Source organism: Struthio camelus, chromosome 12, assembly GCF_040807025.1.
Source record: "Struthio camelus isolate bStrCam1 chromosome 12, bStrCam1.hap1, whole genome shotgun sequence".
Lineage (NCBI taxonomy): Eukaryota > Metazoa > Chordata > Aves > Struthioniformes > Struthionidae > Struthio > Struthio camelus.
Genome location: NC_090953.1, coordinates 12,546,369 through 12,570,122, shown reverse-complemented (window position 1 = coordinate 12,570,122; position 23,754 = coordinate 12,546,369). Strand labels below are relative to the sequence as shown.

General features: G+C 41.0%; 1 protein-coding gene across 2 annotated transcripts in view; it reads left to right on the top strand.

Moving 5' to 3' along the window:
- Window positions 1-5,640: 5,640 nt before the first annotated feature.
- The window catches only part of TRPM7 (transient receptor potential cation channel subfamily M member 7), a 61,665-nt gene continuing 43,551 nt past the window's right edge, over window positions 5,641-23,754 (top strand). Inside the window, exon 1 of one of the 2 annotated variants that reach the window (XM_068958910.1) lies at window positions 5,641-5,985. In XM_068958910.1, the coding sequence (XP_068815011.1) occupies window positions 5,983-5,985 (3 nt within the window). In that variant the 5' untranslated portion in view covers window positions 5,641-5,982. The remainder of the gene's footprint in view (window positions 5,986-23,754) is intronic. The other variant, XM_068958911.1, reaches the window with a different exon arrangement.

Here is a 23,754-nt window from a genome sequence, read left to right as displayed (position 1 = left end):
ACTTAATTAGCTCCTATTAATCCTATTAATCCTATTAATCCTATTAATATGGAATATCTTTAATGCAGATTTTTTAAACTGGATAACTTGCACTCTCACTTGCCTAATTTGGATGTGACACGCTGTACCCGCAAAGCCAAACCTGTGTTACTGGTTCTGCAATCTAAGCATGAAGTGTTTGGTCATCAGGCCTTTTGCATTGCCACCATAAAAAACACTCTACAATCCTTTCCTAGTGTTTGAGATAATTTGCCTGTCCTTCCATACGTCCCAGAAAAATGAGGAAGCTCTGAAAAACTAATAACCCTCACCCAGCTTCGCCCATGTCTGCAATGCAAAATAAATGGCTTATTTTGTAAGTGAAATAAGACTTTAGCCCTAAGTTAACATGCTAAGTCCATTAGCTTTAAATACACGCATTGCTTGTGAGATTGGAGTCTAAATCCAGGGGGATAGTTTGGGGGGATAGTTTGTTTTATGGCTGTTAAGTATGCAAAATTAAATTTTTACATATTATTTTTCTCCACATACATTTTGAATTTAACTTAGATTTTATGACCTGTTTCTTGAACGCACACAACTGAAGCACTTGTTTCCGTGGAGGCAATACCTATCTTTTCAGCTGTAAAAGCTAACTCAGTGCCCAGACTAATTCCTGTCTAGTTTTGAAGAATGTTGGTATAATACAAAAAGATTACTAAACCTCCAGGACCTCCTGAGAAGAGGGTGTGTAACTCTGGAGCGTATCATACAGCAACAAAGAGAAGATGGTATAAGTATAGCCACAATTTCTGAATAATTTTAAAACTGCAGTTATGGTGCATGTTTTGAAATTTGATATCACTAGCTTTAATGGAAACAAGACTCCTCCTGTTAGGTCACATTTCCTAAGCAATGTGCATACTGTGATTAACAGAAATAAACTTTCTATTTCATCCCATTTTGAAATCCCGTATGTTCAATTGCTGACAATTTCCATGTTTGTAATGTTATTTGGGGTTTGGTATCATTGCAGAGGTGTAGCTCAAACTATTTTCACAAAAACTTCCACAACTCCAGCAATAGAAAAGTCCTTCACAAATAATAAATAGGACTTATAGATCCCATTAACCTATGTCATCCTACACTTTTTGCCTTACTTGACAAATCTTAAACTTTCATGTTGAAAAAATAAGTATCTTCAATGTTGATGAAGGAGTAGCAGTACTTAGAATATAAGCTGGTGTGTTGTCACTGTAGCTGTGGCTAAAATAACTAATATACTTAGATAAATCAGAAATGGACAAACTTGTGGAAAAAAATGGCAAATATGGGTTTGGTGGAATTCACCTTGGTTAAGAGAATAAGAAAAATGAATCGATAATGCCTCTTTTCTGCCATGAATGCCCTTAGTAAGGGACAAAACTGTTTCTACACAGAATCTGCGTGACCTTGAGTAGGATATTAACTAGATTTCCTTATCAGTTGGCAATTGTATCCGATTTAACTACATGAATTCCAGCACATATTTTGAACAACTTTAAATGAGCATCTGCAGAGTTACTGTGGTAAACTTATAATGGATTCAAAAAAAGCCAAAAGCAGATTAGTCTTGTGCTTAATGGCTACTCATTCATTTCTCATAAAAAGGAATGCTGTATTTTATTTTTTTCCTTCTGCGCACAACCCAGTATTTCATCTATGTGAGGGTGAGTTAGCAGTCAAATGACCTCTTCTGGCTACTGGTTATTTTAATATTCAGATAAGGTCTTCCTTAAAGAGGTTTCTTATAATCCTTTAGCACTTATCGCAGAGAGATCAAGTTACAGCTGGTTTAATGAGATGTCAGATCTATTAGGTTTGACATCACAAATTTTACTAGTTCTGGTGACGACTGCATAACAAATCATTACGCAACAGAAAGTGCTAGTGACGGACTGATAGTTTGCTTTGAGATATAAAAATGAGACACAGAAACCACACAGTAAAAGGAGTTTCGTTTAAACCAAGTAGATTCTATTTCAGATAATAGAAGCTTGCTTCAGGTTAAAGGTCTTTAAATGCAGTAGTCGATAATATAATGCTTCATTATTTCCTTCTAATTCACAGCTGACTGCTGTCTCACTTGGAAGAAGGTGTTAGAGAAATTTTGAGTTAACTATCGGTGCAGCTGGAAGGTAACACTTGGGCTGACAAGTAGCAAATAGTTTTCCTATTGCTTAGCCCTCTAAGGAAATCTTTATTAATATCTGAAAATGTAATTCTCTTCACCACCTGCACCCAGTAAAAATAGCTTGAGGTTCAGTGATGAAAACAAAAGATAGAACCTCTGAGTGTAGAATAATTCACACTCTTTGGATGACTAATGCTGCTAACTTAGGCTCAGAGCATGTCATGTTCTCCATGACAGATCAAGGTAATACAAGGATATAAGGTGACTTCCTTATGCCATGTGCCATCAGTTCCAGGTCATGGGGATTTACTTCACTGTGGTGCTATGTCCTGTCTCCCTTCCACAACACGCTCTGAAGGCTGACGTTCCTCCCCAGAGAAAGAGTGAGGCAAAGAGGATGTTGACTCATTTTCCCTTCATTTTGCTCACAAGCTGTTCCAGTGAAACAATGTGCTGTCCCTCCATCTGAGCTTATCACAAACTGTTTAACTCCTAAACAATTTGATGTCAATCTCTTTACAGCTTTGCACCATCAACAGGAAAAAAGGCATGGAAAATTCCTCACCTCAAGTATGTTCTCCTGAACAATAGCTTGTACAAGAAAAGTCTCACACGGTGTCCCAGGCTGGCTTCCCGCTGCTTCTTCCTGATTCCCTTGCTCCTCCTGTCTCTTAGATTCACAGAATATTAAACTCTTCCAGCAGGAGACCATACAGATCTGTCCGTTTGCATTTTATGAGATAGGAAGTTCAAAAAGTCCAAATGTACAAAGCTGAGTTCACATGTGAAAAAAGAAGGAGCACAGAGGGCACTCATTGCCAATAAACACTCCAGTGAGTAAAGTGATAGCATGAAAAAGAACAGGGAGACAAGAAGCTGCACGTACACTGAAGGCACTGCTTTTCAAACAAAGTGAGCCCCCCAAATCTTCCCTGAAATAACTGGAGTGGGTATGCACAGTATTCCTTCAAATCAACACTCAGAGGTCTAGAGGCCAATGTGATAACCATGAGAAACAAGGCAGGATAGCCCATATATTGCTGTGAGAGGAGATGAAGAACCTAGTTGTAGAAGGACTTCTCATTAATTTCATTTCGGATGTGAGGCGGTTTAGATGAATGAAAAAGGGAACATGAAGGAAGGATGCTGACGGTGACACTGCTTGTCTTAAGTGCTTTATAGTGTCAGCTGAAGAATTTTCAGAGATCCCATATTTTCTCTGCTTTCCTTTGGAAAGTTCTTGAAACATCTCCAGAAAAATCTTTCTGCTCCCTCTGTTCTTCCTTAGCAAGCACTGATCTTTGATCAGATCATTGCCAGTGGTCGCAGACTGTCAAACTTGAGGCTCTTGGATGTGCAGACTTTTTATAAAGCTCATGGAGAGATACAGAAGTCCCCAGAAGGTGACTCAAAGTATCATTTCATGACTGGCTAAGTCAATCAAAGTGCAGCCTGCCTGCCAAAAGAGGCAGCTTCATCCTTCCCTCAGTCTGCACCCTTGCATTGCCATATGTCAGATGGATTAGAAGTGATGCTACTCAACGATCATGGGTTTTTTTTCTTGGGTTAGTTTTCAGCTGCCTGATCAGGCTGACTGTGGTTAGTCAAGAACCAGTACTGACACATGGGAAGAACAAGTAGCTGTGCATCAACAAGCTTGGGATTTATCCTGCAGTAGGAGAGTAAATTTAGACTGTTAGTTGTGAAATCCTGCACTCAGAACTAATGTAATTAGTCCTGAATTGTCCCCTGGAAACGCCTAATTTTCCTACCTAGGAGCCTAATTTACATGCCTGTTTAGGATAGCACCAATTCTTCTCAAGTTAACTGAGAACAAATATTAGGAACTCTCTTGCAGCTGAGAGGGCCAACACTATAGCGTGGAGCTGAACGTCCAAAGTTCTAGTCATGGTTGTTCAGTTGCTTGAGTCTTCTTAAAAGTGTGTACGTTTATTTGCAGTAAATGGATTTGGTGCATTATTAGACAGTTTCTGTTGCTGGAATTTACTATTGGACTTGCCCTGCTAAATGGCTTTTAATGTGAGGACGTTTTGTTTCCCGATGCCTAGTTTAGTTTCGTTTATTATTCTATATTAAGGTTTGTGTTTCAGAGAACTGGCTTAATTTCAGGATAAAGTGTGTTACTTTGTCCGTTTCATGGGTATACGCTTAAAAATTTGGGATTACTTCCTTCATTGTTGTTCACGCTGAATTGCACCGACTCCGTTGCAGTGACTGGAATATACTAATATTGTTGTATCCATCGAATATACCATAACTGAAGCTGGCAGCATCTGCACGTAACTGCCAATTCTGCTGCTTTTTTGATTATGTTTTCCTCACCAACAAAGCATTGTTTATGTTTTGATCATCCTTTTCTAATCACTGGAGCGGGTCTAGTGAATTTGTAGCGTACTTGAACCTTGGTCTCCCAGCGAGACTGTTTCTGTCGTGCTGAGGCTTACCAGCCAGCCCCGGGCTGTGAGGACGCGTGGCGCTCCCTGGCCCGGTAGTGCAGAACTGGCAGGATGAGGGGTGAGCGCACGCTTGCAGTTCTATCAGATTAGCAAAACACGATACAGAGTTAATGCTCGCTTTTTGTCAGCGAGACAGATGATACCCGATTCAGCACAAAATCCCAACAGCATGGACAAATAATAAGGCCTGACAAGGAAAACGCCACAACAGTGGCACAATGTTGCAAACGCATTTGAGCGCTCTGATTGAGTTCAGACAAAATTAACGCTGTTGTATGGCTATGGTATTTTGGAATTGGTACCAAGACCCCTGAGCCAGATTTAACTCTCTTTTGAGCTACGTCTTCACTGGAAACACTGTGTTATCTTACTACATGTGTCTTAAATACAAATGAATAGCTGGTGGAGCAGTAATAAAACCCAGGCCTCCGCGGCGCTGGCTCTCGCACCAGGCACTGAAGGCCATCGCCATCAGCGTCGCCGCAGCGCCCTTGCGCTTTCTGCCAATCGCTAGCACCTCTCGGAAGCCTTAAAGCCTGATCCGAAAGCTAACGCGGGGTTTTTTCTGCGTTTAAAAAAAAAAAAAGTGTTTAACAAGGTGTAGCTGTCCCATTTTGGGGGACAGAGCCTCCCTCTTCAGGCCGGGCGGCTCCCCTCAGGCCGGCTCCCCGCGCAGCGCGGCAGGTCGCTCCCGCCTCGCCGGGGCCGGCCAGCCCCGCACGGCCTCGCCCGCCCCTGAAGCGCCTCGCTGGCCGCCGCCGCCGCCGGCAGAGGAGCCCGCGGGGCCGCGGCCAGGGCCCGGGGCGCCGCCCGCGCTGCGGGGCCGCCGGCGGCCATTTCCCCTTGCCCCGCGCGTCCGGCGGCGCCTCTCAGGGTCCCCGCGCTCCCTCCCTTTCCAGGCGCGGCGGCGGCGAGGGGCTGCCCGCCGGCCCCACGGCGAGGCGCGGCGCGGCGCACCACGCGGGCAGGAAGGAAGGAAGGAGCCGGCGGTGCCGGCCCCGGCGCCCCCTCCTCCCGGGGGCGGTGCGCGCTGACGCGGCAGCGCCGCTGCTCCCCGCCGGCCGAGTCGCACAATTATGAGAAAGAGCCGCCGGGCCGAGGCCGCCGCCAGCGCTGTGTCCCGGTGCGGAGCCGAGCTAGCGCCGTCCTCCCCGCTCCTCCGCGCTCCCCTTCGCCTCGGCGGCGCCTTCCCCGTCTGCCTCCTTCTCCCCGCCCGGCCCTCCGCAGCCGCCGAGCTCAGCCCCGATAGATGGAGACAGGCCCCGCCACCGCCGACGCCGAACCACGAGCAGGAGCTGCCCGGCGCGAGGAGAGCCAGAGTCGGCGCCGAGACCCAGCCCGGCCCTGAGGAGAATGGTGAGGGCGGCGGCGGCGCCGTGCCGCGGCTCGGCCCGGCCCGGCCCGGCCCGGCCGGCGGCGGGGGCGGCCGATCAGACCTGCCCCGGCCCGGCTGCCCCCAGGCGCCGCCGCGCGGCCGCCCTGCCCCCGGCGCGCTGCTCTCGGCCCGGGCTCGCCCTGCCCGCCGCGGCCGTTGTGCCGGCGGCGCGCAGGAGGCACCCGCCGCCGCCGCGCGCGGGGCTGTCACCGCCCGCCGCCAACAGGGGAGGCGGGAGGCGGCGCGGGCCCTAACGGCCGCCGGCGCTGCCTCCCCCGCGGCGCCCGCCGGGCCCTGGCCCTGCCCGCCGGGCCCCGCGCCCCGCCGCCTCCAGGCCCGGCCGCCGCCGCCTGCGAGCCCTCCTGGCGGCCCCGCGGCCCCGCCGGCAGCCGTGTCTCGGGCGGGCGGACAGAGCTCCGTTGCCGAGAAGCGCGGCCTTTCCCTTCGCGATCTTCCCTCGTTGCCCGATTTTTATTATTTTTTTATTTTTTTTATATAAAAGACGTCGTCTAATATCAGAACTCATACGATAGCCTGTTTGGTTTTCTGGGATGCAGCGGTTCTTTCCTTTTAATCTTTCTGCGTTTCCCTGCTTTGTTTCCGCACGGTATGATACACAAGGGAGACCGTAAGCTCTACCAAAGAGGCTGTATAAACTTCTGCAAAGAAAATGCAGTTTTAATTTCAGCCCTCCTTAAAGTTCTTCGTGCCTGTAAGTTTATTCCTTAGTTGACGTTTACAGAGGTTCTTCAGTGACCGATCGGGTAAAATGCTCTCCGATAGCTTGGAAAATCTAGGTGTGGAGTGTAATTCTGCGTTTCTAAAACCCACTGGGACTTCTAATTAGATGTTTTCTTTAATTTGAATTAAAAAAGTGTTTTATTACTCGGTATGTTGTTCAAAACATACCTATTAAATCTCATATTTCTGACTGTATCTGTGAACTATGTAGAAACATGGGATGTTTCTCCCCAGAAAAGTCTAGGATTTGCAAATTCTAGAAGGAAGCTTAAAGAGAAGCCTTTCTTACTTGAAATAGTACCTGGTGTCTTCCACTTGTGTGTTACTTGCTCTTCTCAACTGAGCTTTTTTCTTCTTAATTTATCGCTGGTGTCTTGTCCTATACTTGTTAGTGATGCCATGGCTTAGAAATACACAGATTGACCTTATCCATTAGAGGTTTGCAAACTGATTTAACTTTATCTGGCTCATCAGTTTTTCTGGCAATGTAACTCGTTTGCAGCATTTTATACTTACCTGGGATTTATCAAATATTACATAATATTTTGAAGCTTGTGTTTAACAGGCTCCCCACCTGAGTTGAATTTAGTAAAATGAATTTGCATAAAATGTCCTAAAAATTTCCCTGCCACTCCATATATGTTTAGCAATTCTTAAGAGTTGCCAGACAACCTCTAATATTAACATCAGTAATTATCCTAAGGCAGATTCTGCAGATGAGTCACTTAGTGAGGCAATCCCATGAATTCAGTTAATTTTTCAGTGTGATAAGTGTCTGCTAGATCAGCCTTGAAATCCCTCATTCTGGTTTGAAGCCATTCTTGACTTTGCCGTTTAAAGACGGGGGGAGAGCTGTGTGCACGCGGAGCTGATCAGGCTGCTTTTGGACTAGGAATACCTCAGCTTCCAGACCCTTTGCTTTGAGTTTTGTTTGCTTGATCTCAGGGCAGGGCTGGAAGGGTACTGGTCACTTCTCATCCACGTGGAAGCATCTGAAATCATCTTGAAATATGACGTTACGTTTAACAGTTGCCTTGCTTATGTTTAAAAATATTCTATCACATAATCCACATGCGGAGGCAGAGGATCTGTTGGATGTAGGTACTCTATTGTGTTTTAAACTTCTCGGCCCTTGAGGCTCCGCATAATTCTAGCCTCGCCCGCTTGCCTCTTTTGTCTTATCGCATCAGCCCTGCTTTCCCTGCTGTGCTGGTGATAGACTTCAGCATCCAAACTCCTCTTCTTTTTCTCATAATTATCTTTACCACTTGTTGCGCTTCCCCTTCTTTGAACCTTTGCACTAAGACCAGAAACTTTTCCTGTTTCTCTTTTATGTGCTTCCATGAGATCCATTTCTGTAATGGTTCACTCCTTTTGGACTGTCAGGACAGCTGAGGATTTTCTGAACAACCAATCTTGTTTTGAACATAGAATTTATGGTGACATGATAGTATTTCATTGCATTTGTTTATCAGTTTTGCACTTGAATGTTGCAAATAAATCTGTAAGAAGACTTGCCAAAAAGTGTGTGTGAAGGGAGACACTTGTATAGTCCACAGCTTATGTGCATGACAGGGCAGTAAGTTTAAATTTTTTTTTTTTTCAGAAAGACTCTGATTAGCCTATTATTTAGGAGGAATTTAGTACCTAATTATTCTAGCAGTGTCGCTTTTACTAAACTTCTGATAGTGTCAGCATATTATCAGAAACAAAACCAAATCTGACGTTCTGGTCTGTAAAGACTTGGGATTCAATCTTGAAATAGTGGTTTGTACTTTGAAAAATCAAGAGAATGAAGTGATACTTCTCGTGCCAGTATATTTAGTATGAAAAATGTATTTTTTGAACAGATATTTATTTCCTTTGGAATCTCTCATTTCCTTTAACTGTGTCTACTTTGGCTGCGATATTTGCATGCCATATAAATTTGCTGAAACAAGTAAGGTTAGTTCTGTGTTTTTGTTCTACTCTTTTAAAGGCAAACTGGCAATGAAGCTAATGCACATGTTTTCCAGCACTGAGGTTTTGCCTTTTAAATTGTTTCGTGTTTCTCATCTGAATGATTCTATTTTAAGGAGAGATTGAGGTAGGGTGAACTGCTTAACATTGCACGGAAAGCTGAATCTTTTTAGAAAAGTTGTCATAATTTTTTGGTATACAGTAATAAGGCTAAGCAAAATGCTGTGCATTGATGGATGTCAAACTCTAGTCTGTCTTTGAAAATGTGTTTTTCTTAATTCAGCTGAAATTTTCAGATCTTCACACGTTTAAGTTTATTTGAAACAACTTTAGCTTTCTTGCAAATCCTTTTGCTGAGCAGCCAAAATATCTAAAAATGGTGTAAATAGTGCAAATATTGACACCAAGTGCTGTTAAACTGTTACGCAGTGCAATTTACCTTCGTTGATTGAAATTCTGGCAGCTGGCTTTTCGGCATGTAAATTAAGTGCTGAAAAAGTGTAAATCATCTTACCCTGTGTGTGTATTTGGTAAGATATTTATATAGTCATTAAAGATCATGTCACTTCTTACCTCACATACTGACAAGTAGTGGTGGCCTTTGACAAATGATCCTCTGTGCTTCATTATTTCTGTAAAAAATAGTCCGGGATACTGACTGACCTGTGAGAAGAGCTAAAGAACTGTTTGTGGCTTGCTTTATTCACTGTCTCTGGCCTGAAGCCTTCTCTTTCTCCGCTCATTCTTTCTCCGCTATTGTGTTCTCTACGATCTTGTTACTGTCCTTTCTTTCGTAGTAGGGCGCCTTTGCGGCCTTTAAGGGAGTATGTGTTTTTTACGCAGAAATTGCGTTGTGCTGTTCTGTTTGGCTTGGGAAAAATTTTTGAGCTTTTTCAATGAATTTAGGGAAGGGGTAGAAAGGGAGAGACTACTAAGCCTTTTCTCTTTCTCCAGCTGAAGTAAGAGATTAGGTTGAGGTGGCTTTTTGTTAGTTAAACTGAGTGGAGTGTAGAGGAAAGAAAATAATGACTCTTTCTTCATTCCAAGCTCCTGAAAACTGTCTTTTCTATTGACAGATGTGAATTTCAAATGTTTGCAGAGAAAGTACTTTTGGTGTTTTGTGTTGGGGAATGTTTCTTCACTGAAGACGTTTTGTCTCGTTTGGAAACAGCTAAAGTAACATTGATCTGGCAATGTTAATTTTTCTGAATTTCCACGCTTAAGTAAAGGCATGACTTTTCTATGATCATTCGAGTTATTGAGGGGAAAAAAAAAAAAGTAACAACAGGGTCAGAATAAATGTTACTGTCCTGATTAAATGTAATTTTCCCTTTTCCCTCTGATGAATGTTAAAAAGGAAGAGTTAATCCCATCTTTTTTTTGCTCATATAATTGGAATGTACGGGTAATATTGTCGTGTTAATATATCATGATACAGCCTATGTTGAAAGTGATTTAACTAACCTTTGGTTTATGTTATTTTTATTATTTTTAAACTTAGATTTTCTTTTACTTAAATACAGAAACATTTATAATTTGCAGTAATAGAAAACTAATCTGTCAGAAGAACAAAAAGGTGACTGCACTGCCTGAGAGTAGGTTAGGTTTTGAGGAGTGTTATGTTCTTTTCATCCTTCTTTACACCTGTTTTTTTATTAACATGTAAAGTGGATGTGAGCTTTTTTCAAGCAGGGGGTGTGAACCGTTTTCTTTAGTTACCAGGTCTGCTGGAATGGTAATGCAATTTGGGGTGTGTGCGTGTCCCCCCTGCCAGCCTCTGTAATTCTTGCAGGGAAGTAGATAGACATCAGTGCTGTGAGGATGCAGGCTGCCTGATAGCTGGTAGGCAAGCAGAGGGGATTTCTTATCCCTCTGCCCTAAGGGCAGTGAACTTCTTCCTTCGCTACATCCTTTTTCCCTTCCCAAGAGGTGGGAGAAAGCGTGTTCTACGTTTGCAGCAGGTAGCAACACGATTGCTTTTCTCACTGTGACTTTGTTGTTATTTTGGTACTGTAGTACATTAAACAGAGTATCATTAAGTTCTGAATGATTGTTAATAAGTTATCTATATCAGTATTTCAGTTGCAAGAAACACTTTGCTTTTTCGATGTAATGGTAGATGACAAACCCTTGGTAGCCATTCAGTAAGGGAGATTTTGGGGACAGTCATAATAGTGAAGAAAATCTCTCTTTTTAACCAGGGACTGAGAGTGTCCTCTGACAAGGACATGAAAGGACTAGGATATGCAAATGTGAGAAATGGTTTGACAGCATGTGCTGTGAGGATGTTGCAGGAATAATCTGTAAGATAAATGTAGCGGTTCATTGCCAAGGAGAGTATTTAAGGCATGGTAACAAACTGTCATCACATCAGAACTGATTTAACTTTCAAACCGAAGTTAGGCATTTTCCCCCTTAACTAAAACAAAATTCAAACAATACTGAGGTAGCAGATTTGGATAGAACGTTAATTCTTGGAATGTGTTTGGGTTTTTTGTTTTGTTTTTTAATCTAAAATTTGCTCTGTAAATTTATATAGTTGCTTTAACGAATGTTTCCATTAAGGTGGATCAAAGTTATGGATTATTATTTAACGTTTACATTAAGAGCAATATAATTTTCTTTTTTTCCTAATAACTCTTACAATCTCATTCTACCTTGAAGGGGCTGGTTAATATGCTTTTGCATGTTTTCTGTTGTCAGATTTTTCTCAAATGTTTAAACTATCTGTATGTATGGAAAATGTGTAGTTGAGTTAGTAGTAGATCCAAAACCATCTTTATTTCAGTTGAAGGAGGATAGCATGTGATATGTGTGCTAGCGTTATCTGTTGGTTTTCCCTAGCTGCAAAATCAGTGTAATTTGCTGACTGAGGAATGACGTTTGTACTCTGGGTGTGTAGTTTGACAACTAATGCTTTCAGAATATGATCCCACTTGAAGTTTACTTCAAAAATAGCTATTGTAAAACTTCTGTGAAGCTTTATTTCTACTTCATCTTTAACCTTTCCGTTGACATCACTAATTTACATTGAAATATGATGTCGAACATGATGTATTTTGTTTAAATGCGCATCATGCGCTTTGCAAACAGTACACACTGAATGATAATTTCAAACAGTGTGGGTATATGTGTGCATATAATTTGTTTACAACATAAAAATTGTGCACAGGTGTGAATCTTATCAAGGTCAAGACTTACTGCTAGTAATGGTAATAGCAACTTAGGATTTCACACATCGTTAAGGCGAAGCATTGAAATAACAATTAGGCCTAGAAAAAAATATTCAATAGCGTGTTTAGAGAGAAAATACGGAAATGTGTACCAGGAATTATTTTGGAAGCTCTTCCTTCAAGGAAGAGTCATTTTGTACCTATAAAACAGCAGCCTGCACTTTTACCTTTTTTTTTTTTTTTTTTGTAATGCTGTCTCTTTCGTTTTAAGAGTGACATTTGAACCTGATGTAGAGCTTGTTCAAATGCTGTATTTACAGTTCTAAGATAGTTTGGATATATTTTCCAAAATAGCTGAATAGGGTTGAAAAACTTTGACAAGCTTTTAAAAAAAAGAAAGTTAACTCTTCTGGAAACTTAACTTCAGAAATGCCGAGATGTTTCCCAGTTACTCTGCAGCTGCTGAGGCTCCTGCTAATTTCCTCCAACAGCTGGAGGAGTTTCCAGATCCCTGGCTTTAGTGCGACCTCCATTATCTGGATTGCCTCTTTCTTTTTTCAGGCTTGTTTAAGACTTCACAATACCCTGCAGCGGAGCTGGAACCAGCACCTGAGCTTTTGTTACAGCTGGGTTGACTGGGGCTCTTGACACGTGGATCTGTCATAGCTTAAAACCCTCAGCTGAGCTGGCTGCCCTGGAGTTGCAGATCCTAGAGCTGCTATATTCCTGGTAATGGGTCAGCCCTGGGGCGGCAGGCCAGGGAAGCAGTGGGCTTTCAGAAAAGCCTTGATGTGGCTGGCACACGTGAATGCCTGTGCGTAAGGTGGGGGAGGCATCTTTCTGAATTTTAGAACTTCGGAGCTACTTCAAGGTCTGTGGCAGCCTGGTCAGGCTTTTTGCTTCATAGGCATGGATCTCAAAGCCTAGACATGGATGACTCCCAGCACTACGGGATTTTTACCTTGGATTGTTGACTTTATTTAAAAAACAAAGCAAATAAACTCTGTAGGTTCTATGATTTGGCATGCTTCTATTAAATTTTGGTATGCTGATTTTTTTTATTAATTTTTTAACTGACTGAACCTTTGAGTGATTTCTGTAGTATATTTTTACTGTCGTACATTGATACATTCCTGCTTGTGAATACCTTCTCAGCAACAACTGTGAGTGATTTGATCTTTTTATTCAGTCTGTCACCATGGTGTAACTGTAGTCTTCAAAGTTTGGGAGAGTGTCTGGTACAGCTCAGTCAATCTTAGTACAGTAGTTACTGGAACTGAATACTATCCTTTGTCCCATGCTTCGTTCCCACTTCTCCCTGTCCAAACAGGTATTTATTATCTCAGTCTTATCTACTTGCTTGTTGTCACCTTTGCTAGGAGGCAAATAAAAGCAATGCTTTCCCTTTATGGTCTGCTTACTCGTTTGAAATTTTGCAAGATCTGAGGTTGACAGTTCTTATCCTAATACCTGCTTTTTTTCTTTTCGATTTTTGTGAAATGCATACTTGACAATCATGATTTTTAAAACTGAAATCCACACCTTCTGTAAATTAATTTCTAGCTGTTCTGTTAGGAATATTGTATTTCGCAAGCACTTATTGCCTAAAAACGTCTAGACTTAGGCCACTTTTTACGCTAGTGTTAGTTAACAGTCCAGGTCTTCCCCCAATTCGTCCATCAACAGTTTAAGTCTGAAGACTGACTTGCAGTAGTTGAGGTGTTGGTGCATGTGTTACGGGGTGCTAATCTCAGACATGGGGCGGAGTTAATGTATTTAAGTCTGTAACTTCTTTAATAGCCACCCCTAAATTTGGCAACACTTTTAAAGGTGTGGTTCCAGGCCAGTTAAAATTCACCTAAGTTCTGGCTGCCACTGTCCCACTCCTCCCCTTGTGCTTCACTCGGCTGCTCAGTCGCTCAGTTGCTTCAGGGATCTGAGTTGAATAAAAATCTAATCACTTCCCCTTTTTGAGGATTAGTTCTTTTGTTGGTCATTTCCCTGAATCAGCTCTCCACATGACTGCATAAATGCCAATGCTGGTATGAGATAGGGTGGGATCATGTGCAGAGGCTTAGGAAAATGGGATCGTGGCACACCAAACTCGACATCAGCTCAAGTTTCTGTGGAATCTTGCTCTACGATGCTTGAGAGTTGTGTTATCATGACATTAATAAGTGTTTGGACTACTCTGTATATTAGCTACTCTACTTGGGTGTTTTACAATCGTACAGCCTTATGTACAAGGGTGGATGGAATTGTGCCATTGCAAGTCAGGTTCTGTACCGTATTCAAAGTATACACCAAACTGTGTTATAGCCCTTGTCTAACTGTACTATAGGCATGTACTAGTTATGCTTGAATAATTTTGTATTTAATTTCTTGTTAACGGAGGATGTTTTTCTCGACTTACTTTACATTTGGTAACATGCATTTAAAAAAAAAAAAAACTCTATTACCAGATACTTTGTGCTGTATTCATTCTTTATGAATTGAGCTGCATCGAGATGAGTTTTTGCCTCTCACACCAAGCTATTTTTGTGGGCAAAAGATCCGCTTCTGGTAACTTGTCTCACATAGCAAAATATTGCTAGATTTCTTTCCCTGTATTCAAACCTGGTGATTATTTGCTTTTTGTGCTGTTCCTGTCTCTGTTCAGCTTTCTCAAGAAGCTGAACCAGTTTCTTTGGGGTAGGAGGGAGTGAAGCTGCTTTCTACTAATATATGTGATAAATCTTAGCACAGCAGCAGCCTTGGGACTGAGTTTTAAGAGGGTTACACCAATGTACAGCATAACTGCAAGTTTAATTGCAAGTCTAAAATTGCAACTGAAATTGTAAGCTTGATGCAATATATTGGTTTGGGGCTAGAGTCGGTCTGGAAAAGTTCAACTTTCTTTCAGAACCTGTCTCAGTTGCCGCAGTGGTCATGCACGTATTGAGTCAGGCATAACTTCGCTCATCTGAATAGGCTAAGTTGTGCATGTGCTTAAGTGACACATGACTGGGGCCTAAAAATACCAGTTATGTAATTATAGGACTGTTAATCAACTTCCTATTCAATTATAAAAAATCAGTTAATCTACAAGAGTGGGTGCAGTTAATGAAGTTTTAAATGTCAAAGTATTGCCAGTTTCTCCTATGTTCCCTGACTGTAGTATTGTCCAAACTGTAATTGTCAGAATCCTACTAAACAGCAAATTTAATAGAACTTTAGCTGAAAGTATTATAGGGGTGTGTGGCTGAGGGTGATCCTCTGGCCAAGGCTGTGAAGGAATGAGTGACTGATCTTGAAAGAATTCCTACTCGTAGTAGTACTGTTGTACCTACTGGGGAAAAAGTATTGAGCTAGTGATACCGTAGCTGACAAATATCCTAGACGACTTTCTAGGAAATTGGTCTGTTGTTGCAATGCCAATGCCTCTGGATGCGGAACTAGTTGGAGGCTCGTTTCCGTTCACAAGCTGAGGTTTACTGACCCCTTAATTGTCCTGCAAAAAATGTTTGTGGCATTACACTGTAAGCTAGTTCATGGGGCAGCCCTGTTAGCCCTTGCCCTGCCTGTGTGAGGGGCAGTAAAAAACGATGTGGAGGTTGGGATCAACATCAGCCTCTTGAACTGGCTTTGCAGTCAGAGGCATTCAAATGTAGAAATGTTCCCTTAACCAACCTTTGTCCCTTTAGGTTGTGCCAACTTCAGAAAGACTTTTGATGGGGATTTGTGCCTTTGTCTCATTAAGCAATTGGTCTTATTCTTAGCTGCTTTTATAAGAATCTTCTGCAGAAAAACCCTTTTAAGTTTTCAAGCTGTATGAAAAGTGCAGTTTGTATGTGTGTAGTTCTCGCTGTGAATTAGCCGTTCCATCTTAACCTATCTTTCTATGTAGGACTCAGGACTCTTTAACTGTTAAATTCCTTGTGATTGTTTCAAATGCCTTAGTGAAACAATGTGGTCTTTCATGTTGGTTATGTAGGTAGAGAGGACAGAAAACACTTATCTTGTCCTGGTTTAGGCTCCAGGCTAGTGTTACAGGTGAATGTTTTGCAGTGATGAAGGCTGCAAACAAACAAAAAACTGTTTGATTGCATCAATCTGGTCATAGCTGGTGCTTTGTGGACCACTAGAAGAAATATTTGGTACTACTATAATCATAGCGCTTTGTTGGGCAGCAGAACATGTACTAAATCTTGGGCTGAGTTTTTTTTTTTTTTTTTTTTACTGGTGTAGATAACGTACAAGATTTTTTTTAATGCCTTCAGAAAAATCCTGTTTTCAACTTGCGAAAAATATTTTTGGGTGGTGTGCATGCATGCAAGCATGCAGACAGTTGATGGAGTACAGGTAGACTTTGCAGAGAGTGCTGAGGATTATTCACAAAAGCTAATCTAGGCAGAGTCTCCCTAGGCACCCTTGCTGGAGAGGGGATTTGAACAGCTGTTTTCTGTTACCTCTCAGCAGAGGGAATCCAGAAAAATTAGTGCAACTAAGATGAAGTTAGTCTTTTTGACTATCCTCTTCAGTATAACTAGTGGATTTTTCTGAGTTTTTATGATAAATGTAGAGATCTGTATGTAGGACAAGAGGAATCTTGTGTGAATAACGTATTAATTGTTGGGTTTTAATTATACTGTGGATTACAAAAAAAACTTATCTTCACTGCCATATGAGAGTGAAGGTTATTCCCAAACCCAAGGTATCTGCTCACCTAATGCATGACCTTAGGCAGTACCTTCTTGTTTCATTGGCAGCTGTCTGAGAAATAAAGAAACTTTGTCTTAGCTTCCTGTTTTGGTTTTTTTTTTTTTTTTTTTCCTGAACATCATGATACAGTTGCTTACGAAGAGTGTGTGCTGGAGTAACAGTGTGCCCTGGGGGATTACTTTGATGTATCTTGACAGTGTGCTTACATCAGCTCAACTGTCTTGCTAACCCAGTAGTTTGCTGCTGCCAAAGGGGTTGTCCTGCTTCTCTTAATCCCACCGTGATCATGGCCTGATCATGGCCGCGTGGTCCTTTCCCCTGCCTTAGCTTTCACATCAGGTGAACTAATTCAGATGCTAATTGGGCAGAACTGCTGGCTCTTTATTTTCCTGGAACGAATTTTGGGTTGTTTTAGTTGAATCAACTCACTGAAGGGCTGGTGCGCTATAGGCATGGTGAGGAAAGTGGCACAAGTACACATCTGGGAAAAGGTGAGAGGGCAGGGTAGTGACTTGCTCAGCTTGTCTCATCTGACTGCACCCTTATTGTATAATTTTTAAGAATTGCATCTGTTAAAGGAAATATCTCTCCTCTGTATCTTGGCCTTGCTGTTGTCAGGACCTCTATCTCTTTACTGTTGCCTTCGTTTTTCCAGAATTTTAGTCTTCCTTCACTACTTTTGCCTGCTGGGCCAGTGAGAAGCCCAAGGTATAGCCCAGTGCAGCCTAGCCAGGGCTTTGTGCCATATACCACCTCTAATGTTGTCAAGTTTCACTGGAAGTAGGTACACTGGAAAAAATAATAAACAAGACAAATTTCTTACGTGAATGGGGTTGTAATCTCTCATTGTCGTTGAGATTAGTCCAAAAAAAGTTTGTGGTTTTTTTCCAGAATATGTTATAAAAATAATATATTTAATTTCTGAACGTTATTATTTAGGCTTGTGGTATTTAGCATAGTTGTTTTGCAGGTAGCTTAGCTCTTAGTAACCTGTAATTGTATATCAAAGTTTGGTGGAAGAGCTGAAAAACTATTTGCAGTTTCTTCCATCTGCTGAAGTAGAGGATCGCTATATTACTGTGCAATTAACAAAAATTAAGAGATAAGATTAAGAGGTAGTAAATCGTATATCCTATGGAACTACCTGCATTGCTTCGCTTTGCTTGGTTTCAGCTAGTGGACAGTCTTTTTGAATAAATTTCTTACCTTTCAAATGCATTTTTTTATTTTTGAAATGATCTTCCTGTTATCAAGTGTATTTTATTTTTTTCCCCTACAAGAGCAAAAAGGTTTTTTTGTCCTTTTTGTTCACAAATGATTCTGCTTTTCAGCTGCTAATGCCTCACTTGTCGAGTCAGAGTGTTCAAGTCCATAGAAGTGCTTGATAAGAGTTTTTTGTATTTTTCATCTGAGAACTGGATACCTGGCTTGGGGACTCATCCTTGCCAAGGCAGCCGCATGAGACCAGGGTAAGAGAAACACCTTCAAAAGAAGTTCTCTTATTTCCCCCTCTATTAGAGGTAGCCAGCCCTAGATTTAAATCAATAGTTAAGAATTAAGATGTCTGTGGTTGCGTTTTAATTAGCAATTCTGTGCATGCGTGAAGGATGGTGCGATAGGAAATATTGTAATATTTTGGTAAACAGCGTGGTAAAACAGTACACTTCTGGCAGCCTAAATGTTGGCTTAAAGATGAAATGAATGCCTTTAAGATCTCATGCAAAACACGATCTTGCATAGATTTTACAACTGTAGCTATAATCCTTAAAAGAAAATCCAGGGAGAGAGGTATTTCAAAAGCTACTAATATTTAAATACCTGAACGCTAATGGAAAAGTCAGTGTAGAAGAATATTTCAGCGCTCGGTATCGTGCTGTGATGGAGAGCTCAAGAGTAGCTTCATGAGAAATCAATACAATAAGGCACGATAGGTCAAACAACTGTTTATTCCCTTCAAGAATGGAGGGTAGAAATTTTTAAAAGTACCTAAATAAGTTTTACCTAAATAATATTATTTCAGACAGTAAGTAGCTGTTTTTACATTTGTGTAAATAAATCCAGTTAAGTTCCGTTGCACTTTTCTGGAATATACAGAAACTACTTGAATAATTTTAGAGGGGAAAGCACTTTCTCTTCTGATATGAGTTTAGGTCCATGGATGTCTCTAGACTGCTGTCATGCTGAATATGTCTGGAGGTGAGTTTTGGTCGGTGTGCGCTCTTGAGCAACTGTGGAGTTGCTCTAATATGAGAGCTAGCTCTCTGTCTTGACAGGCCATAAAAGTGTAACTGAACCCAGTAATTCTTTGTTAATCAGCTGAATTTAAAAATTCAGCATTTTTTTTAATGCTGTTTACTGAACATCTACTATGCCGAACTCTTGTTTTGGTGTCCCCCCCTCCCCCCCCAACCCCTCCTTTCTACTTTCTCCATCCTATCCTAATTTTTAACTCATCTTTTAAAAAAAAAAAGAGCACTAAGATTAATGGTGCTCCCACTCTTGGTGTCCTTTTGGGAGTACAAGGAGTCCCGGTGAACATGATAGTCAAGTGATCTTGGACTTGCGCACACACACAAGCACATGTGAACAGGATGCGATGTGCTGTGCTGCTTGCAAAATAGTTACTTCCCCTATTGCAGCTAGCAAATAATGGGATGTTTGGGTGCGCACAAATGGGTACGGGAGTGTAGAGATTAGGAGTTAAGACAGTGTACCCCATCCTACCTCCATGGTAGGATTCTTGTCAACAAAATTCAAAATGTGTTGTTTCAGGTGATTCTTTGCATGGCTGTTTCCTGGTGTTACTAGTTTTGATCATTTAAAAAAAAAAATCCCTGATACTGTGTAAAGAGAAGTGGTTTGAAATTTCATCATCCTTAGCTGCGGCTAGGTGCTCTCACCTATTTCACATGCACGCAAGTGTGTTCTCTTGTTCTCCCCCCTCACTCATGCCATTTACCTAAATATTACTGATGTGTGATAACTTAAAAGTGAGCATAAGCCTTTCTGTTTTTTAAATATTCAGAGGGTTGTCCTGGGCTAGCTATGTCAAGCATCCTGTAGCGATAATAAGTTTCCATTGCTCTAGTGAGTTAATAATAGCCTACTTGGGTCAGCAGGCACCAAAATCCTCACTGCAATGATAGAGAAGTCCCTTTCTTCAAATGACATTAAAAATAAATCAGATCTCTAAATGGAGCAGGTTAAGAAGTGGTAGAGCGAGACCAACAACGTACACCCTTCCAATTTGATTTTTGTAGTTCTAATGCGCTTCAGCATAATGCATTAATCAGACGTTCATGTACTTCACGAACCAGAAAGGGAGGACCTTGTTTAAATCTGCAGACCCGTAAGGCTCAAATATATTCTTTGCACTAGATGGAGTGGACTTACAGCTTGTATGCTGGCTATGAATAACTGATGCCAGAGTTGTACTTTTTTTAATCTGGAAGCAAATTGAGGGTCAGATTAATTATTTGACTGGTGACAGGAGTCAGCTGCTGCTGCTGTGTTTCCTGAGGTGGCCACCACTAACTCCTTTTTCACATCTGTAATTTGTACTCCCTATGTGATGGAGGAGAGGTTGGAAGTTGCTTGGGAAACAGAACTAAGAGATCCAGGCACCATGAATTGTTCTACCACTGATAGCTTACCCCAAGCCACGTTCCTTCTAAAAATAAATGTGGAGTTTATAGGATTATCTGCTCATATGCCCTGTGTGTTTTACATGAGGTAAGTAAAGTACTTCCAGACATGTAGAGTCTGAACCAAACTATTTCATGTGCAGTAAATGTGGTGAGCCGTGAAGTGCAGGGTTCCTCGTAGGCATGTGCAGCATGTCTCAGTGTGTGCTGAGGGAAGGACCAGGGAGGGTGGCCGTCTTCGGTGCTCATCAGAAAGGCTTGGCATCATTTCTTTTGTGTGTTGGTGAATAGGTATGCTGACTCAACCCTACCTTGCTTATTTAAAATAGAATGTGAAGACTTGCAGTCAGCAGTAAGACTAAAATGACTAAATAACCAGTGTTAAGGTAGATGAAGAAGATGTAAAGTATACAACTGTATGACCATAGACAAGGAAAGGAAAGTAGACTGCATGTTAAAAAAGTGAGGGAGGTTTGGGGTTAATTTAATTTGGTGGCTGGACATCATTAAAAATGGGTTTCGAACACGAGATTCTGGCAAAAACAAGCAGTGACTGTATGACAGGTGGCTTGAAAACATCCCTATCTCTTTTGGCTACGTGGTGGGCTGTTGGGTTTGTTTGTTTTAATCTCTCATTTGAATGAAGTAAAGTGGGAATTGGAGTTAAATCTGGAGTAAATGGCTATTCAGCCGTTTTTTTTTCTTTCTCTGATTACCGTGTGCTCCCTTTCTATTTCTTTTTTTAAATCCATTTCATTATAAATGAAGGTTATAAAATTTATGGGGAAAGGATTCTCTTCAACTCCTTTGAAAACTCCATGGGTTAACTCCCAGTTAGTTGCTTTTAGATAGAAGTTTTGAGACGTGTTTTTAAATTACTGAATGGAATGCATTGAAACATATTTGGTTTGGGAGCTCATAGAAAGCCATCTTATAGACCTTTTTAGAAGGGCTAACATTTTTTCGCTTAATATTTCAGTAGTTTGAAGAGGTGCAAATGTAAACTGTTGAAATCAATTTACTTACTGCAGTTGATGGTGGTGATATCTGTTAACTCTCTTCTGTTTTCTAACAAAATTCCAATTTCTGTTGATTATCGAAGTTGAGAAATTAAAAGCAAAATATGCTGGGAAAAAGCCCTCTGTATAGGATACTCTGCTTTTCTGAAAGTCTGTTCAGGAACAGCATGTCATTTACTGTTCTGACAGTGTTACAGATTCTCTGTTTTTTGGCAAGCCAATTACTATGTCTGTTTCTTGGGCATTTAACTTTGAAGGTGTTTGTTGTTATCTCAGTTGAGAGAAAGCCACTTTATGCTGTAGAATGGGCTGTGAAATATTTTCCAAGTATATTTTAATTGTTTTTTCATGTCTTGCAAGGATAGTATAGGCATTTGTCCAAAAAGGAGGAGTAATTTTATGATTCTGATTTAACTGCAGAACAGAATGCACCTTTATATAGACATTAATCCTGGGGTTTTTACTTAAAAACATGCTGGATTTGCTCCAGATTCCCACTAAAAGACTTATATTGCAGATAAAAAAATAACTTCCCTAATAATGTGGATTAAATAGATTGAGTCTGAATCTAATAAAAAATCCCCAAAATAATAGGTTCATGCATTTTCTTTTCCTGGTACATCAAGCTTAAAAATAAAGACTTCAGAATGTTAAATTCGCTGTATATGAGTTTACGGTCTTCTGAGTTATATATAAAAAAAGTTTATAGACTCATATTTTTATATGTGAATATAAAATATATGAATCGTATTGAATATTTTGCTTTATGGTTGTTTGATAAAATTTCCACCGATGCTACCTGTTCTTTAAACAGCACATTGGGATCGTTTTGGTAACGTTTAGGAGGTGGCTGTAAAAATCACTTGACAAGTCCCGAGTGTTCTTTGCATCCAAAACTGCAAACGGATTTGGTGAATTAAGTGGTGACTGTGTTAGGTCAGAGAAGAACTTGACAAAACAATAGCTACTCTGTTAAAGACCTAGATTGCTGTGAAGACTGTTCAGAGCAAATCTCCTAAACTGTTTAATAAAGAATAGGATTGTTGAAGGTTCCTTTTCTGCAGTAAGGGAGCCATTGATGAGAAGATTCATATCTCTGCTCGCTGGGTTGAGGTTTATTTCTGAATATAGCGAGCAGTGGAATTGACAGAGGACTTCGACTTCCGTTGATTACCCTTTTCCCTTCCCTGTTTTCTCAACGCTTTTTATTTAAAATAAAAATAAGACTTTTGTTGCCATCGAGCACAGTATTTTCAGGCACGTAGCAATATTGTCATTGGAGAAGTATTTCAACCCAGAAAATTAGAGCTGTTGACTTCTTAGGAGAGAAGTTAAGCCAGGTGAACAGTTCTGTGCAGGATCGTCAACATAGCAGTGACATCTTTTGTGCAGGATAGGATCTGTCTGTGTCTGAACCAGCTGGGTTCTTTGCCAGAAGGTGCGTCAGTGTGTTGGGAAAGCAAATAAACAAGCTAAGCCACTTTTTCCCATAGATAAAGCTACAGGAAAAATTAAAGTCCCCCCCTCTCCCCCCCCGCCCCCCCCCCCCCCGAAAATGTGGACTGCGGACGATATACCCTTGCAAGAATTTTAATTTTTAGTGTATTAAACAGCAATTGTAGATTCAAGCAGTATCATTTGCATGTTTCATAGGGATGTATCAAGGCAGTCTCTATAAATATGCCACTGTGAAAACGTAGGGCCTACCCGTCTTTCTAGTATTGCACATATCCATACCTTCTACAGAAAATACTTAAAAATTGGTAAGGTTTAGTGATACTGTATTTGATTCAACAACAAATTTCCTAGGTGCTTTTGTGTGTGTGTCTGTGTATGTGTGCTCTGGACAGACAGTACTGGTATTCTTCAGCAAAGAGTCTTTTAAATATAGTACATAGTACTAGCTCGCTAAATGCTTTGTTTTCTTTCTTCCTCTTAAAAAAAAAAAATTATAGAGGTATGTAATTTAAATAGCAAGGAAAGAAGTGGTTTGCTGGAGCCAAGAATTTAAAACAAATGTTGGTAAATATATAGCATCAAACTGCCTGCCTACCTTTTTTTTTTTTTCTTATTTTTTTCCTCCTCCCATCTACTTACTTACTTGAAATTCCCTGCGGTTCTGGGGATTTTCTTTAATGATAAATGTGTCCTTGAGGAACTGAGTTGCGTTCCGTTAGGATTTTTCACCATGCTATCTTATGTTCTTATTTTGGGAGAAGTATGTGTAACTATCTTTCAGTTAACTTTCCACCCCATACACGGTGACTTAACCTGGGATACACGTTTTGAATGTTTTTCAGTGAACTTGTATTCAGAACAAGTCAAGGTACTTTGACTGGAAAGCAAAGTTCTTACTGCCTTTAAAGATTTGAAGCTTTTGCTGGAAATCTTTGCAATGAGCATGCATTTTTTTTTTTATATATGTCACCTATTCCCCCCCCCCCCAAAAAAAAAAAAAAAAAAAAGCTGTATGAATGCTAAACTACTTGATGTGCATTAACTTAAATTGCAGT